We start from the raw sequence: 17,784 nt of genomic DNA on the forward strand, positions 1-17,784 counted from the left end.
GTGGTGACATGCTCCCGGCAATCGTAGCAATGAGGAGTGTAGGCAGGAGCATGAGAAAGTCATCCTCATCTGAGGCCAGCCTGGGCTATATGAGAAGCTATCTCAAAGGGGGAAAAAAGAATAATTGCATCCTACAGTCTAAGTTCTGTTGTCTAAGAAGCAGGGTTTCACCCACAGTGCACAGGGCTGCAGCAGCCTTGTTCTTTCTGCCCAGGGCGTCACATTACAGCACAGAGTTCCAGGATGGGTGGGCATAGCATCCTTTGACCATGTTAGTTCCTACACTAGAACTTTAGCCTTTCAAGGATCTACCAGGGTCCCCCAGGAGTCTCAAATTAAGGCTGAACCTGACCAGGAAGCCACATTCAACAAAGACTGAGAATTCGTGGTTTGGAAGGTGAAGACTATAGGGCCCTGCAGGCTTCTCCTCAGAATTGGGACAGCAGATATACAGCAGGGGTTATTAGCTGAACTCTTGGAGAGGAGGCTTGCTACTCAGTATCCAAGCACAGCATCCCACTTTGTACTAGGCCGTCTGAATAGCTGAGATACTCCCGACATTAGGGCTGTCATGCTAGAGAAAGGTGGGAGGGCTATGGGCTTGTGGTTGGAGTTGTGAAGATGTTACTCTTTGTCCTAGGTGCTGGGTCTTGGGGAGTGTTCAGCCTGCAGCCCACACATAATCAAGGATGGTTCTGAATGTGGCTTAACACATAATTGTAAACTTAGTTATAAGGGATTTTCGTATTTCTTTTAATGACTGGATTGTGCCATTCTCAAATATAAATTGTGTAGATGACAACTTCGATCATGGCACATTGCCAAAAGACTGGACATGCCCCTACAGCCCAGAAGATATTTATACCTGTCCTCTTCCCATGGATGGTTTGCTCTGGTGTGAACAGAAGATGTGCTTCTAGAATGTGTCTAAACGGGGAGACCTGGCCTGCCTGCCCTTCTATCTCACCACTGCTTCTCTCTGGCTTATTGAAGCTTAGTAAGGGTCCTGCCCACTGGCAAGCCAGGTGTCTGGCAATGATGAACTGTTCTGCCCTCCTCCTTTTCTCAGCAGGGCTCCTTTGGGCAACATTTTCTGGGCCCTTTGAGCTCTGATCCACCAATGCTTTTGTGGTCCAGGTGATGGGCAGTGGCCAAGCCTGACCTTAACACAGGTTTCCTCTCTTGTTTTCTCAAAAGCTGGCCAGAAGCAGGGAAGGAAGATTTCCTCTGATAGTTGTGGAAAGTTAGGCCAGTGGAGTTGGCCACATGGGTTCTGTCTCTGTTGCAACAGTGTGGTTAGCCATGCAGCCCAGACAGGCCTCAAAGCCACCCTGAGCCCAATCTGCCCCATGTTCTTAAGTAACTGTTTCAAGCTTCCTTTGGTTCCAGGAACTGAAGTAGGCAGAAGATGCAGAAGTAGGCGTGCGTGGTAGGTTTGAACCTGTGAAGCTAGCATCAAGGCTTCAGTTTATTTTCCTGTGATACATTTTGCAAAGGGCCTGTGATATCCAGCATGTGGGTATGCTTGGGTTTATGGTCAAGATGCGTACCTGGTGGGTAGGTATGCTAGTGGGTAAAGTTGCTGGTTTAAGCTAGCTTTGGATTCTCTTTTTCCCTACTTTTTAAAACATGTTCTCATAACCTTCATGTGGCTGCTATTTTTAAAATGATTGACCAAGCATAAGCAGGGAGAAGATGGTTTTCTTGTGTGGCTTTACTGTGCCTCCTCTGTTCATTCCTAAACTGGAAGAAGGGCTGTCACTCTGTACCACATGGAGTCACTTCCCATTACGTACCAAATACAGTCTATTAGAGAGCTCCAGTTTGAGAGCTGAGTCGTCATATAACATTTCTTGGCCTCGATGTACTAGAAGATAAATAGGTAGATGGATTGTGGAATGGAGTGAGTGAGTTGGGGAGGAGAAGGAGAGGAGGGAGGGAGGGATGAATGGCTGGCTGGCTGGCTGGTCGGATGGATGGGTGGTTGGATGGGTGGATGGATGGTCGGATGGATAGGTGGTTGGTTGGATGGATGGATGGATGGATGGATGGATGGATGGATGGATGGTCGGATGGTTGGTCGGGTGGATGGATGGATGGGTGGGTGGGTGGATGGGTGGGTGGATAGATGGATGGATGGTCAGATGGTTGGTCGGATGGATGGATGGATGGATGGATGGATGGATGGATGGATAGGTGGGTGGGCGGGTGGATGGATGGGTGGATGGATAGATGGGTGGATGGATGGATGGATGGATGGATAGATGATTGGATGGTTGGATGGATGATTAGTTGGATACCAGGCCTTTGAACTCACTGCCCCCAAACCACACTAATCTGAAAGCCTGAGAAAAAGCTCTGTTCAGATTTCATTTGATATGCATTGCACTGAGCATTGTAGCTTGACTTGGCTACTTTGTGGGTTCTTCTTTCTTCCCCTTTATCTATCCTTCCTCCCTTCTAACCTCGTAACACTAGGTAGACGAGAAAAAGGAAAAAAGAGGAAGGGGGTGACGATACTGTTTGATCTTCACCGTCAGGGTATCTAATTTCTTCTATTCATTTCTTCACATATTTGACAAACTGCGCCTAACTACTAGCTGACCAACTAGTCCCTTCTATCAGCTGTAGCATTTACATCCTCTGAAAAGTCCCCAGAATTCAAACGTCACACACTCGCAAAAACTATCAGCAGCTGGCAGAAATCACACCGAGTTGCAGCAAGTCCTAGTCAGCTGCTGTGGACAGTGTGAGGCAGCCCCTTATCCCACACCTGGGAGTAAAACAAAAACACACTCACCAAAAAATGCTCACTACAGAATAACTGCACATGATAATTTATAAAATGTGTAGATGATAAGATAAGCTTTAGTATATTTATTAACAGTTACGATTTGAAAGTGCACAATGACCTTTTAAGGAGAGAAACTGAGGTAGGAGATTCATGCCCCAGAGACCCTGTCCTATTGGCCTGGGATCAGCTTTCAGCAAAAGTAATAATCACCTATGGTGCACATAGTACATGCTAATTGTTTGTTTCTCCCTCTGTGAGGGAGGCAACCCTGCTTGCCTGACTGTCGTTCTAGCTATTGAACCACGCCTAGCTCCTGCTTGTTAGTTCTCAAGTCTAATTTAGGGAGTCAGCTCCTCTGTGGTCTTCCTTTGGAGAACCAGAGGCTTGGGGTGTTAGCATGTCAGGTTCAGAGCAGTGTCTTAGAGCAAGGCTGGAACACATTCCCTCTGGAACATGGATTGGAAGATACCGGCAGAGGAAACGCAGACAGGAACCATGGTGCATTTTCGTCTGTGATGACAGTTGCCATCTGCCATTGGTTTCTGCTTGTGTTTTGAAGCTACACCAGTGAGTTTAGTGGCTTATGAGTGTCGCTTCTCCACGACAGGGGATCTTATAGAGCTGAAGAATTGGGGTCACTTAACAGAATCATCTAGGGCATTCCCCTGTGACATTGAGATCATGAGCTATTTAACCAAGGTCACTGGCCTGGTCTGATAGAAGTAGGCACACTCTATGGTCACCTGTGACCATCATGAAGCCTTGGGACTGTGTGGCCCTGGTGTGGCTGGATGATGATCTGTGTTCAGAATTGTCAGAGCCGCAAGGGGTGTGATTGCTGTTCTGTGGATCCACTGAGAGTGGAGAGTCCATTGTTAAATTGTGGTGGCGAGGGGTGTGTAGGAAGCTGGCGACTGGGGAAGGAAGGCCTGGCTTTCTGGTCTTCTTTGGTTGTTGTCAGCCTTACTTGGGGATAGTTTTTCATTTCTTCACCCACCCACCTATTCATTCAATTAAATGCTGGTTCATCCTGTGGTTGTTTAGCAGAACTTAGCTTATTAATGTTCAACATAGTGGAGCTCTCTGTCTGGGCCACACCGAGTCCCGCTAGCTGCTCTCCTACACTGTTGTCATCTGCCCGGGATGCTTCCACTGCTGTTTATGGGAAAGCACTCGGGCCTTTATGGCTGGAGCATTCTCTGCTTCTGATCACTAATGGCTCTTAGAGTGGCCGAGGTGCTTCTCTTCAGCCTATTGTCCTAGTTACGTTCTTGTACCTTAAAGCCCTGTGACAAAAGCAGGAAGGGTTTGTTCTGGACAGCGAGGGGACATACAGAGAAGGACGTATTCTGGCTCATGGGGGAACAGGCTATTATGGCTGGGGAATCAGGCCCCAGGAGTTTGAAGCAGCTGGTTGCACCATATCCACTGTCAGAAGACAGAAAGCGATGGACACAGCTCCCTTTCCAGGAGCCCAGCACGGCCATGACGTCATCCCCTGTGGGCGGGTCTTCCCATTTCAGTTAATACATCAAGATAATCTTACAGGTGTGCTTAAAGGCCCATCTCATAGGCCATTCTCAATACTGTCCAGCTGATGACACCAGGGGTGGCAGTGACAGTTGTACCACCACTGCCCCCCACTTACAGAGAGCTGAACCCACAAGTAATGTGCTGCTAGTGCCGTTTGAACTCGAGAAAGAAAATACGTAATGCCAGAGCTCTTTGTAGGAATATAAAGTGGGCGGAGCGGTTAAGTAGGAGGCCCTGATTGGCAGCTGATGGGCAAAGCTCATGCCAGGCCAGGTACCAGGCAGGAGAGAAGAGGCAGTGAGTGCTTAAGGTGGTGAGTGGGTAGTCAGGGGATGGTGTGAGTCCATTCCTTGGCGGGTGTGATTTGTGGGAGTTTGCCCAGGGGTTTTCTCTATGGCTTAGGAAGATGGAGTTTTGATACTGTAAACTATTTCCCAGGATAAAATGTCTAATGCTAGCCATGCCATAACACGAGGACTAAAATTGTGCACTTGGAGTTAGGTTCGGGTGTAGGTGTGAGCTTGGTCACAGCCACTGACAAGCGCAAAGGCCCTGTCAAAGTTCTGGTTCTGAGGACTGAGGACTTCAGCATCCGTCTGGTGACCTGTCCTTCTCTCCTGTCTTGATCTTCAGATAGCTGGTGGCCTTCACAGCTTACAAGGATGCTGAGTAGACTGCAGAGAAGAGGTCATATGGGAGAGGCTGGGACCAGCCCCTTGGCCCCAGTTTCCTCATGTTTATAAGACACTCCTTCCCTGAAAGCAGTTTGGGGTATTCCATACTGGCACAGTCTAAGCCAGTGGTTCTTAACATGTGAGCCGTGACCCCTTTGGGGGTCAAATGACCCTTTCATAGGGGTCACCTAAGACCAATGGAAAACACATTTACATTACAACAAATAGCAGAATTACAGTTATGAAGTAGCAACAGAATAAATTTATGTTTTGGGGTCACCGCAACATGAGGAACTGTGACAAAGGGTTGCAGCATTAGGAAGGTTGAGAATCACTGGTTGAGGCCTTTGCTGTTACACAGATCCGCATTTTAAAGACAGCCACACTACAGGAGAGTTCTGAGTCACTTCTTGACTGAGATAGCATTGATCTCTTGGCGGGTGAAGTGGTCAGGGCCACTCTGGAACAGCCATTCGGCTGCTGTGCTCTAAGTGGTCAGCGTTGACCAGTGTGGAATTTCAGCTGCATGTGAGCCTTCCGGCTGTGACTTTTCATTTGTCCTAGGTGAAGGTATGGCAGTGACAGTTTAAGATATCTATCTCCAAGTGAGTCTTGGGATCATTCAGCTCAACCATTAGTCTGAGATCTGTTAGGGGTTGAGGGCTTGGCTGAGTGGAAGAGTGCTTGCTTGAGGTATACAAGGTCTGGATTGTATCCCAAGCACTGGCCAAAAGAGGCTCTGTGTGTGTGTGTGTGTGTGTGTGTGTGTGTGTGTGTGTGTGTGTGTGTGTGTGTCTGTCTGTCTGTCTGTCTGTCTGTCTGTCTGTCTCTGTCTGTCTGTCTGTAATCCTAGTACTTGGATGGCAGAGGCAGGAGGATCGGTTCAGTGGCTATCTTCAGGCATGTCGTAGCAAGTTTGAGACCAACCTGAGCCACACAGGACCTTTTCTCAGTAAAACCCAAAATCTGTATCTTCACATATTTACCTGGTGTTTATCAGTTTAATTTGATAAAACTTGAAGATCAGATTGTGTTTTCTGAAGTGGTGCTTTCCAAGACATGCCTATGTAGCCTGGCTTTTATTCCCCCTCGTTTGTAGCCGAAATGGGAAGCTATCTTTATTTTGGTCAGATTTAGCCTCACACAGGATATTTCCTGAGGCTTCCCTTGAGGCATTAGCAGGACCAGGAAGGTCTGAGGGTCTCATTGTGTGTCTTTTCCAAGGGAAAGTGTGTTTTCTGGTGAATCTAGACTTCCTGCCAGATCTTCCTAGAGTCTTCTCTTAACTTCTGCTCTGGACACGGGCAGATGGGTCAGAAACCTCCTTCTGTATATCCTGTTTGTTGTCCTGTGGGGTTGTCTTTGGTCTGTGTCTGACCCTTCACTTTCCCTCTCTGGCGTCCAGGTTCCTGTATGCATATCTTAGACTGAGTATGATGCTCTGTTCAGTTCTCCTCACAGGTCTTGCCTGGTCCTGGGATCTCATTCTCTTTGGAGTGGGAGGGGGACCCAACCCTAGGATCACTTTCTGTGGAGCTGGAGGGGACCTGTCTTGCCTTTCATATGTCTCGCCCTCCCCCTCCCTCTCCCCTCCCCTCCCCCTTACTTCCAGCACACGTCTGGAACTTTCTGCCTCTCCTTGGAGCATCAGAAGTAGCTTTCAGAAAAGCCCAGATCTCATCACACCCAGGGCCAGCCTGGCTAGCCTCCCTGCATCCGTTTTCACTGTCATGCGAGTAGAGAAGTAGGGATTTGAATTCTTCCCATTTGCTGAGATTTTGTCTGTCGCTGAGCAACCATTGGGACTTTGACAGGGAGTGGCCACTGATGAGAAGAAGCCACTATCCCTTTCATCAAGCACAGTGGAGACAGGCTTTGGAGTGTTAGGAGACGTGCAGTAGAACATGGCCGGCTTGGACCCAGCCTCTCATCACATGCCTTAGTCTTAAACTCCTGTCACTTGACTCTGTCATTCAAGGGACCAACCTGACTCCTAGACTGGCCTGTTTCTGTGTCGACAACAGCTACTGCTGCCTCTGGTCCTTCTCTGGTGTGTTGGCCAGGCCGTGTGTCTTGAGGGTGTATGCTGACTGCACAGACGCCCCATGCAGTGGGTTATTGCCCCTTGGAGTAATAGAGTTTCCGTCTATAGAAATTCATATCTGGACGCATAGAGATTTGCTTAGAGCTTGAGAAACGAGCCTGCAGCTGCTCAGGGGCTCCAGCTCAGGTCTCCTGTTTGCAGCCCCCGCCCCACTATATCTCAGTAGTATTTCCTGAGAATACCGGGCACTGACAAGATTAGAAGCTAGAGCAAGCAGTGGGCGGGGTTGGGGCGGAGTCAGTGAGGGAGGGGCTGGGGGTGGAGCTAGTTGGCGAAGCATTTCCTTCCTACATACATGTTGATCTCACAGAAGCAGTTTACGGAAGTCACGGTTTCTTTTGGCTCACAGTTCGAAGGGTTGAGGTCCATCAGGTGGTGAAGACATGGCTGGAGGAGTGAAAGGCAGATCATCACACTGCACCTGTAGTCAAAAGCTGAGAGAGGGAGCTCTGGTACTCCGCCCACTTTTACTCTTCATAGACTTCCATCCTGAATGGTGCTGCCCACGTGCCAGACCTTCATTGTTAAATCTTTCTGGAAAACCCCTCATGGACGCACACAGGTGTCTGTTTCCATGGTGATTGTAAATCTCTAGTAGGGAATAAAGACGAACCAACAAGGCAGAAAGCCTGAGGTTCTTTCCCCGAGAAGAACAAAACAGTGATGGGGAAAGCGGGGTTGGCGAATCCACGTGTGCCAGCCCCGCCCCCTGGACCTGGGTGGCCTTGCTGCCCTTCATAGTAGGCTCTCAGAGCTTTGCACACACCAGGCTCCTCTGTCAGTCAGACGAGAGGACGCTCCTCAGGTTCACTTCTGTGCATGTCACAGGATTTAATACCATGCCCTTGCACATCTCAGCCATGGGCAGCAGGGAATGTTCTAACTCCTTTGTGAAAACATCCAGCTCGCTTACTCAAGCCTCGGTCCCCACATGGAGGTGCATTCTGTGCAGTGTGGAGTCCTTAGTGGTCCCTAGCAGAGCTGTGATGGGAGGAGCCAGGCACAGCACTGCCCCTCTGCTCTGGGTTCTTGCTAAGTTGGGCTGCCTACCTGGGTGAGGTGCAGGCCTCCTGGCCTTGGGTGTGTTGGCCTTGATTGATTGCTCTCTCCTTGTCTTCAGCCGACATCCTCTTGCTTCCTGGACACCCCCCCCCACCCCCCAGTCTGGTTCTACTCTTGGATTCAAGAAGTCGAAATCAATGGCTTCATATTCAGTGTTCTAAATTGAGCCACATAAACACTTTGGGCCTGGACTGAGGGTTTGGCATGGACTTGAGGCTGCTATTTTCGATACACCAGAAGCCTTCTTGGAAGTTGTTCACTGTGGGCTCTTCTCCATTTAGGCTGTGAGCTTAGGATCTCAGCCTGCTCGGATGGGGGTGCTGGGAGCATTGGAGGAGGGGCTCCCAAGATCTGGAAGCACAGAAAACCTACCCAAATGGTTCTAAGGCCCTGGTCACTTTGGTGAGAGTCCGGCTCTGGGGCCTTGAGTGCTGAGCCTGCTCAGATAGCTTGGGGTTAGTTAGCCCCTGCAGCTTGCTGTGGAGCTGTCAAATCCAGGGGCAGCCAGTCTTTCCCACCTGTGGATGCTGCTGTTGCTGTTGTCTTCTGGGATTGGGAAGGTGATCTTTTTAAAGTTCTGTGGCCAGGCCGGGCATATCAGAAGAACGTGATGGCAGTCTACTGACTGCACTGGCCGCCCTCTGTCGTGGAATTGCTGTGTATAGAGATGCATATGTAGAAGTATAAAGAGACCTCTAGCATAGAACCGCAGACATGGACCTCCTGCTACAGACCTTTAATGGAGTCCGTCACATGGATCTGAGGAAACCCTGGCCGGCTTCTGATCTTTTTTATCTCCACATCAGGTGTACAGTGACCAGATGACTTATGAACATGTAATCATGGTAGGGTCACATGTGACAGGTATTGGATTGTAGAAGTCTCAGGAGATCCTTACTGTTCTGGCTTCATCACATCTGCTCAGGGCTTTGCAGAGGAGCCCGGGCACCTCGTTCTAGGTACCCATGTTTCTGCCTTTCCATGTTCCTCTGTTCTGTCCTCACGGCATAGACTGTTTCACCATGTTCTTTCCACTCTCCTGACCTGGAGGAAATGCCGGGTGGGGTAGCTTGCGGACAATGGCTGCTAAGACAGATCTAGAGATTAAATTCCCCAGTGTATACAGACATTCAACGTATTATAAGTTGTGTCAAAGAAATAAGCACCCAGTTGCTGGCTACAGGTGGAGTGAGTTACCAGAAACTACAAAGATCTCTCGAGACTGGACCAGTAGAGCAAAACAACCTCCGACCTCAAGCATTCATGTCGAGCGTGGCTTTGACTGTGGTCCACCTGAGGTGCTCTCTTAGGGAGCCTCTGCAGGGGTTCATACCTAGCCCCTGTCCCTGCTCCTTCTGCTTGCCCCCACCACGAGAACACTGAACCACCTTCCATCCGCCCCGCTGCTCCAGCAGGTACCTGCTTTCCAGTGGGGTGATGCCACACTTGGCTCAGCCTCCATTCCGAGGGCTCCTCCTCTGCCAGTCTACCCCCTCCACTTGTTTCTTATAACCTCCACAGACCAGATCCCATCACACCTCTGTCTTCTGAAGAGCAGGATGTGACCCATCTTCTCACCCTTCAGAGCTCCCAGGTGACTCCTACCTAACTGTGCCAACACCAGAACCACATTGTCCTTCATCCTTGTGAGCCCTCCTTGCCCTCCTACACCATCTCTTTCCCTCTCAGCCTCAGCACCTGCCCCTCTCCCTCCCTAACATAAATGTCAGCACTTTAGAGACCACCCCTGACCAGCAACTCCACTGCTAGCCTTTCTCTCATCTGCTGTACTGGTCTTGTTTTCTCTGTAGCTTTTAGCACGGCGTGGCATGACACTCCTTCCACCCATGCTTCTCAAAGGCAGCTACAGGCCTGGGGTTGGTTGTGTGTATCTCTAATAAGGGGTCCAGTGCTTGGATCTAGAAACACTTAGTGCATGCTGTGGACAGTGTGCTAGGGGAGTTGCCAGGTGCTGTGAGGAGGAGAGAAAAACCTTCCTGGTCTTTATGTACCTAGGAAGTCCATGGGTGCCGAGCTCAAATGTCCATAGTCTTCAGCGGGCCTTCCTGTCTGGGCTGCATTCTGGCAGAGGCTCTGAAGAGTCCCTGCAGACGTTGCCATGGAAAAGGCCAGCTAGGAAGTGGCTGCTGGGGGAGAGTGACATGCAGGACACATCCTGAGACCCTCTCTCCACCTCGTCATGTGGGAAGAATGCTGCCCTACAGTACAATGTGGTCTTCCTGAAGCATTCAGGGACCGGTGGGCTGAGGAGCTGGGATGCCGAGCTGCCTCAGTTGAGGCAGATGACAGACGTTTTACATCCTTAGTCTCTGGCCGCAGCTCTCAGGGTCCTATCTGGAGCTCCACTGTAACCAAGGGCAGTTTAGGAAGGAGGTCTCTGCCTCAGTCAGCCAACATCTCTGCAGCCAGGTGCTTGAAGGATTTGAGCCATGAAGAGCATCACAGGGACCAGTGCCCACCACACTCATCTGTTGTTGGACTCCATTTGAAGAGCCTGACAGAGTGGTACCTGTTGGTCCAGCGGAGGCTGAGTGCATCAGGTGGAATAGTTAACTGCAGGCTGCTGTCAGTCAGTTCTTGCCATGCATGGGAAACCACACCCTACCCCAAACGGACTTGATTATTCTGGCAAAATTGCAGCTCTAGGAGTTGGTTCCTTGGTAGTTTGTGGCTTGTCTAATGGAAAAATCATGGCATATTTGACATCTCTCAGTTTTGAAAGCATATTGTGTGCTTTTTATAGAAGCAGCAGAGATCACCGCCTGATTTGGAAGCCTGTATTGTGCGTGTGCTCACCTGTCCTCAGGCTCAGTCAGGGAGAAAGATACAGGCAAGATTGGGGAGGTCCTTTGGGTGTCTTTTGCATTCTGAGTCATTTGCCTCATGTTGCTCGGACATCTTGAGACTTTTTGGGGTGTGTCCTGCTGGTTCTGAGGACCTCAACTTGTTTGCATGTAGACAGGGGGAAGTTACATATGAGTAAAGGCAAGCGTGTCCCAGGCTGTGAACATCCATGCCCAGGGCAAGGTGGTCACCAGAGCTAGTGATACTGAGCTTTCCTTCCTGGCTTACCGTGAATAGCATGACAGGGATCCCTAGTGGGATCTTCAGCTGTGACCCCTGGGATACTGTGTTGCTCTGGGCAATACAAGCTCTCAGTGATGGGTGGGTGAGAGATGTGAGCCCCTCCTTGTAGCTGGTGATGTGTGTTAGGTAGTCTTCTGTTAATTTTTCTGTTGAAAAGATCTTGGAAGGCAGGTAAGAACCTTTGACCCTCGTGGCCTGAGGAAGGAGACGAGGAGGAGTGAGCCCTTGCCGTGCATTTCCACCTGATTGTGCTTGGCAGCATTTTTAGTGCAAGGCTGACCCTCACAGGCTTGAGGGTCAGCACCTCCGCCACCAGGTGGAACCTTTTGTTTCCTTCCAGGCCTAAGAGGAACCGCCCCTGGCTGCAAAAGTAGCTTTAATGACGTTTCTTAGAAAAGTAGTGGATGCTCCTGAATAAAGACAGGACTCAAGTCGGTAAAGGCCGAGAAATGATAATCGGGAAAACAAGGTCCTGGAGGCCCCTCCCCCGAGAGGCAGCCCCCGCAGTGTTAGCTGTTCCTCCGTCTTCCTGTGCGTTGTTCACACTCTGCCTAGTTAATTACTTGGTAGACAGACTGAGTACTGGTTGCACATGTCTATGACCTAGATTTTGTGCTCCATATGTTACACCAAATTTATTTTGGGACCTTATCTGGGAGAAGCCTGATTTTGCTCAGGGTTATACTATTTGTCAGGGGCAGGCCTCTGCCCAAACATATATGACTGCCATAGCAGAGTTTGTACTTTGTCACTTAGATGTCACAGGGCATGGTGACAGTGAGGGCAGCAGTATTACAGAGAGGCTTTGCGGAGGGAGGTGTTTTATCTAGAACATGGAGGCCGGGGCTTGCTAAGATGAGCTGAGCATACTGACCGGCCGTGTTACTTTTCCCTTGTTGCTGTGATAAAACACCATGACCAGATTTGCGTTATGGAAGACAGAGTTTATGTTCTGCTAACGACTTTAGGGGGATCAGAGTCTGTCGGCAGGGGGTAGGCATGGTACCCAGCTCTGGGCATGGTGGCAGGAACTTGAAGGTGGGGGGGTGAGTGCACCTCTTTAACTGTAAACATGAAACAGGAAGCAAACTGAATGGGACAGTATTCCTATAAACTTGCTAAGAGCACCATCAGCCTAGGACTGAGTGTTCAAATGCCTTGCACCAGGGCGTGCCGTTCAGGTTTGGAGCACAGGCTGCAGGGACACTGTAGTAAGATCTGTGTAACAGGAAGGTAGTGGTCTTTGCCTGAGGTGCCAGGGTAACAACAGGTCTAAAAGAGGCCTGGGAATGGTCAGTTCTGGACAGGTGACCTTGTGGGGCAATGGGGGTGCAACGGCCTTTGTTTTTTATGCTCCTCAGAAAGAGCTGGGACTGCCGTCTTTCTCCCTGGGGATCTGTAGCCTGTCCGGGAAGATGCTTCCAGCAATGCCTTCATCACCTGGGTGACGGCCGTGAGATGAAAATTTGATGGAATGAGGGCACAGGCTTCGGGGCTGCCAGTATTTCACTCAGAATATTTCAGCCTCTTCTTACCCAGCACACACCCACCTTTCTCAGGGATATTTGGAATATGGATGTATCAAACCACGTAGGAGTCTGTGGTTGCTGTCCCTGGCTCCCCTCAGCTTGTGGGCTGAGGGATATCTTCCTCCTTTCCAGTCTCACTAACATCCACACGTTTTCTCCTCTCCTTGTCAGACTGTGCTCTCCCTAAGCATGGGTTGTGTGAGGAAACAGTCCCTAAGGGAATCATACGGCTAGAGTCCTTGAGATCACACCTCAGCTGGTGCTCTTTTGACTCCACATAATCCTGAGAAGGTCCATCAAGGTTCGGGGAAGGTGCTTTGATTGAGGTTGTGGTATAGCCATACCTACAGGGGTGAGTGGGCATGGTGGCACCTCAAGGTTGGGGAAGGTGATCGTCCAGGATGTGGGGGAGGGAGCCATCTTGGTTGTGAATCTTTGGGTCACTGAGGAACAGATGGCAGTAACAGGAGTCTGGCAGTCATCTAGTACCCTTAAGGACTGGATTTACTCAAGCGTTACTCCACTGGCAACAGAGGACTTTTGATAAGAAATGGAGTCATACTGTGACACACAGTTTTGGAAGCTGATTCTGCCTTGGGTGTTGATCACTGTTGCACAAAGCTCCTATTCCACTGTAGAGCATCTGTCTCCTTCCTCAGCACAGCTTTGACAGGGCCAGGGACCTGGCTTTCCCCGGCGCCTGGTCTCTCCCTGGGTAGACCTGCTCCTTTTCTTTGTTGCTCTGTCCCCTATTTTAGGGCTTTGCAGATGTTCTCAGGTTAAAAAAAGTCCATGTCTGTTGCTAAAAAGAGTGCACTTCTAAAGAACCTTTGTGGAATTTTAAAGTTCCAAGAGCATCCCAGTACCTGAGGCAGTGTTTTTGTTCAGGTTTTTTTTTTTTTTCCTCTCTCCCCTCTCACATACAATTTTAGCTTTCTTTTCTTACTCTGGTGGCAGCTTCGTGTCTGTGGTCCCTGGAGCCCAGCGAGGTGGGGAGCATGAAGTCATTGTGGTGATCCTGCAGGCCAGGGTGTGTGTAATACGTGCCTCAGGGGCCTTGGCTGTGCTGGGGCTTGTGTCCACCAACCAGACGATGCAGTTAGGACTCTGGCCTGATCGAGGGCATTAATAAGCTATTAGCTCAAGGCACTGAGGCCCCAGGAAGGCACCCAGTGGATATGTGGGATTGAAAGCTTTCTTAGAAACCTGGCATCTCTAGTCATGCTCCTCTAGGCTACAGGTGAGGATGCTGTTGGTCCCGACTGACCCAGTTCTTCATCCATCAGTCGGTCATCTTGCTTGTTCTCTGTCCTGCTGGGCTTTACCAGGGCACTGTGCTGGGTTCCTTCTGCTCACTAGAGTATCTTTGACTGTTCAAGAAGCTGTGGAGATCTGACAGGTCACTGCTCAAGCTCCTCTGATCTGCACTTCCAGTTTGTCTCGTGGACAAACCCCAGCCACCATAGGGACAAAGCCTCCTAGTGACCTGTTTCTGCTCTGTCTCCTAGTTGTTGGCGGCCTGCTCCTGGTAGTGGGGATGGGGCTTTGCTCTGGATGAGCCCAAGTCCTCTGAGGACAAGGAAGGTTCAGGGTGCCTTTGGCTTCCATGCTCCTTAGTGTCTACCAGGAGTTGATTTAGTCAGGAGGACCTGAGGTTGGGGGAGGTCCAGGCAGAGGCCTAGGGAGCCTGTGGTCTGCATCTGTGAGCAGTGGGGGTTGATGACACTGTGGTGTCCCTAAAGTGGGTGGGCCCTGTGGAGATATATGGTGTCTCTTGCTGAAACAGGTCCCCTCTGGTACAAGAGCTGCCCTTTGGGCTGCTCAGAAGGAGCATGAAGGCAGCCCTGGCCCCTGAAGCTCATCCTGTGTCTTTCCTGCATGCTTCCTCTGCTCAAACAGGCTACAGTTGAGGTGTGTCCTCATGAATCTTGGAGCCCATGTGGGTAGTTCAGTCCCTGCAACCTTTGTTCTCCTGTCCACTTGGCTATCATTCATAACCCACTGGTCATGATTACTGGAGACTAGTGAAGGAACTGGTGTCACATTTTACACGCCTATCCTGGAGTCCAGTAGCCATCACTGCAGGGGGAGGTCAGGACACAGCACCTACTTTTGTTGAGCTGACTAAAGAATGTTAAGTTCTGGGACTGTAGGCTGGTGTTAGAGGCACTTGTCTAGCATTCAGGAGGCCCTGCGTTAGACACGGCCCACTGCAAAAAAAGGGGGTGGGGGAGTAATTGAAGCCCAGTGCTAGGTTAGTAACAAGGAATAAAGAGAACACTTGTGGCATCAAGCAGGAGCAGGCAGCCTGGCCCACACGCATCAGTGGCCATCTCTGCCCTACTGTTAAATTCTAGTCCAGTAGCACTTTATCTAAACCGGTGCCCACGGATGTATTTCCTTCTTGTTACTCTATTCCAGGGAGTGGGGTGTTAAGTGGGCACCGCAGTCTCTTCTGTGATACTGTTTTTGGTGAGGGTGTTGAGACCAGGGTAGTCAGGTTGGCTTTGAACTCACTGTGTAGCCTAGGAGGACCTCGAACTTCTGATCCTTCTGATCCTTCTGATCCTACCTCTCAAATGTGGGGATCGCAGGCGTGTATCACACCAGCTTTATTCAGTGCAAGGCATCAAACCTTGAGCCTACTACATGCTTAGTAAGCAAGCCCGCAAACACCTGTGCCTTGGGGCTCTGCCCGCTGGGAAGATCCTAGGAAGTCTATACAGACAGCCGAGTGGTTCTGTGAAGAGGCAGGCTGCTGCTCTGTGGACACTTGAGAGAGATGAGATGTGGTTTGCCTTGGCCCCAATCCCTGCTGGATGAGGAAGTTGCTGTGTGGGTGCTGTGTAGCCCACGTTCCCATTGCTGTCTGTGGCACAATGCTCAGCCCCTGAGAAGCCACACTGAGGCCCCGGTGATGGAGATTGTGGTGCAGACATCTTTACTAAAGCATGGAGGTTTCATTTGGTCCTTAGCAGACCAGCCTTCCCTTTCTTCAGACTGGACCCTGGCTTCTAAAGAGAGGTTTCATAATGAAAGCTAGTTCATTCTTTAGTTGTTGTTGTTGTTGTTCTTCTCCTCCTCTTCCTCCTCTTCCTCCTCTTCTTCCTCCTCTTCTTCCTCTCCTCCTCCTTCTCTTCCTCCTCCTCCTCCTCCTATTAAGTCAACTAATTTATTAACTTCGTTGCCACAAAAATGAACATTTTGCAAAGTTGCGGATCAAGGTTACAGTGATTTTGTGTGGAAGTTGTGTCCTGTCACCACCCAGGTCCTCCTGACTCAGCCTCCCTGAGCAGAGGCCTTCCTCTGGGTAACTCGTCTCCTTAGATAGACATTGGGGTTTCTAGGTCAGTGCGGGCCAGTGATGTCTGGTCTGTGTTGATTGCAGCCTCTTTGGTGTCAGGGGGACACCTAGTCTGCTTGGCACCTCAGCCTTTTCCAGCAGCCTACCGTGGGGCAGCAGGCCATTGCTTCTCGCCCTGACACCCACTGGGTCTGAGTACCAAACATCCTCCTGAGCAGGATGGCGGACTTGACCTTGGGTGTGTTGTGAGGGACTTATCGGACAGCGTTAAGAGGTAACAGGAGTCAGCATTTGAGAAGGACTCCAAAGAGTTAATTATATTGGAAAGAGACAGGAAACCTGTGTCTGGTTTGTAGTAGGTACTGACTACCTCAGGCTATTGGGTTTTGTTTTTTTTTTTTTTGTTTTGTTTTTTTGTTTTGACAGGAAGTGCACATGGAGAGTGAGCGTGAAAATCCTGTGAACAAAGCCAGGGAGGTTGTTGTGGGGTCATAAGGTATGAGGCAGGCTGGGGAATAAGCACCCTGTTGAGTCCCTCAGTATGGAGGGGCTTTGTCTTCCTGACCTACCCCAAGCCACCCTGGTGGAACAGCCCGGCTGGTTTCCTTCTGAGGATCCAAATATTCTGCACCCTGCAATCTTGCTGCTGGTTCTAGCCATTGTCTCTATCCTTTGTGTGTGTGTGTCTGTGTGTCTGTGTGTGTGTGTGTGTGTGTGTGTGTATGAAAGAGATTTCAGAAAAGTAACTGTTTTAGTAGAATAAAAAAAGATGAAAATCTAGCTTGATATGAGGTCAGGCCAAGGCAAGTCAGGCTCCTGCCTCAGTGTTTCCACCTTGTGCTGAGGACCAGGAAAGCTTTCAGGTCTGCCGTGGATATGAGGAAGGTCTGGAGCTTGAGGAAGGGAGGAATGACCAGGGCGAGAGGCTTATGGCATTGCTAAATGCGGTATGCATTATGTAGCACAGCCTCAAGGCCAGAATGTGTAAACTTAGGCAAGTTTTGGACTCCAGGGTAGGTGTAACATGGGCAGCTGGTATGACCCTGCTTTTGTGGCCCCTCTACCAAAACTGACATCTAGGGACTGTTTTGACTTGCCACGAGTTGTGGCATGTCTCCTCATGTTTCCCATCCTCTCTTACAGATGCTTTCGTGAACAGCCAGGAATGGACACTCAGCCGATCAGTACCAGAGCTCAAAGTGGTGAGTGGCATCTCTGACCTGGGGAGGAAGGGGCTAGAATAAGCAGGGTGTGATTGCACAGGCTTGCCCATATGGAATCCCCTTTCCTGCCTGGGGTGTGTATACCCCGAAAAGGCCATCGCTGACCATAAGGAACTACGGCCATGAGTGTGCCCTGCAGGCCATCCGACAGGTGGTGGTGGTTTATGTACAGGACTAAGGCTGTTGCCCATGTCTCACTTCCCCACCTGGGCTGTGCCATGCTGGTTCTGTTTCACACTTAACACTACCATCCATACGCCACCGTGGACTAACCTGTCCCTTGATGGGTGTTATGACAACCTCTGTAACAAGCCATCAGAAGTCATAATTTTTAAAAAGTAACAACTGTTTATACAATTATGGGTTCTTGGCATAAATCAAGAGTTCTGTTTTTAATATGAGCAGCTTCTGGCAGAGTTAAAGCTTATAGCTGCCTTCTGTGACTGCTTCCCG

The 17,784-nt window shown here is 49.9% G+C and overlaps 1 protein-coding gene across 30 annotated transcripts in view; it reads left to right on the forward strand.

Annotated features, from left to right (window-relative positions):
* Agap1 (ArfGAP with GTPase domain, ankyrin repeat and PH domain 1) overlaps positions 1-17,784 on the forward strand; it is a 435,485-nt gene that overhangs the window by 131,062 nt on the left and 286,639 nt on the right. For all 30 annotated transcript variants that reach the window (NM_001401593.1, NM_001108230.2, XM_087566482.1 and 27 more), the window contains exon 2: positions 17,252-17,310. In NM_001401593.1, the coding sequence (NP_001388522.1) occupies positions 17,252-17,310 (59 nt within the window). The remainder of the gene's footprint in view (positions 1-17,251; positions 17,311-17,784) is intronic.

Source organism: Rattus norvegicus, chromosome 9, assembly GCF_021556685.1.
Source record: "Rattus norvegicus strain SHRSP/BbbUtx chromosome 9, alternate assembly SHRSP_T2T, whole genome shotgun sequence".
Taxonomy (NCBI): domain Eukaryota; kingdom Metazoa; phylum Chordata; class Mammalia; order Rodentia; family Muridae; genus Rattus; species Rattus norvegicus.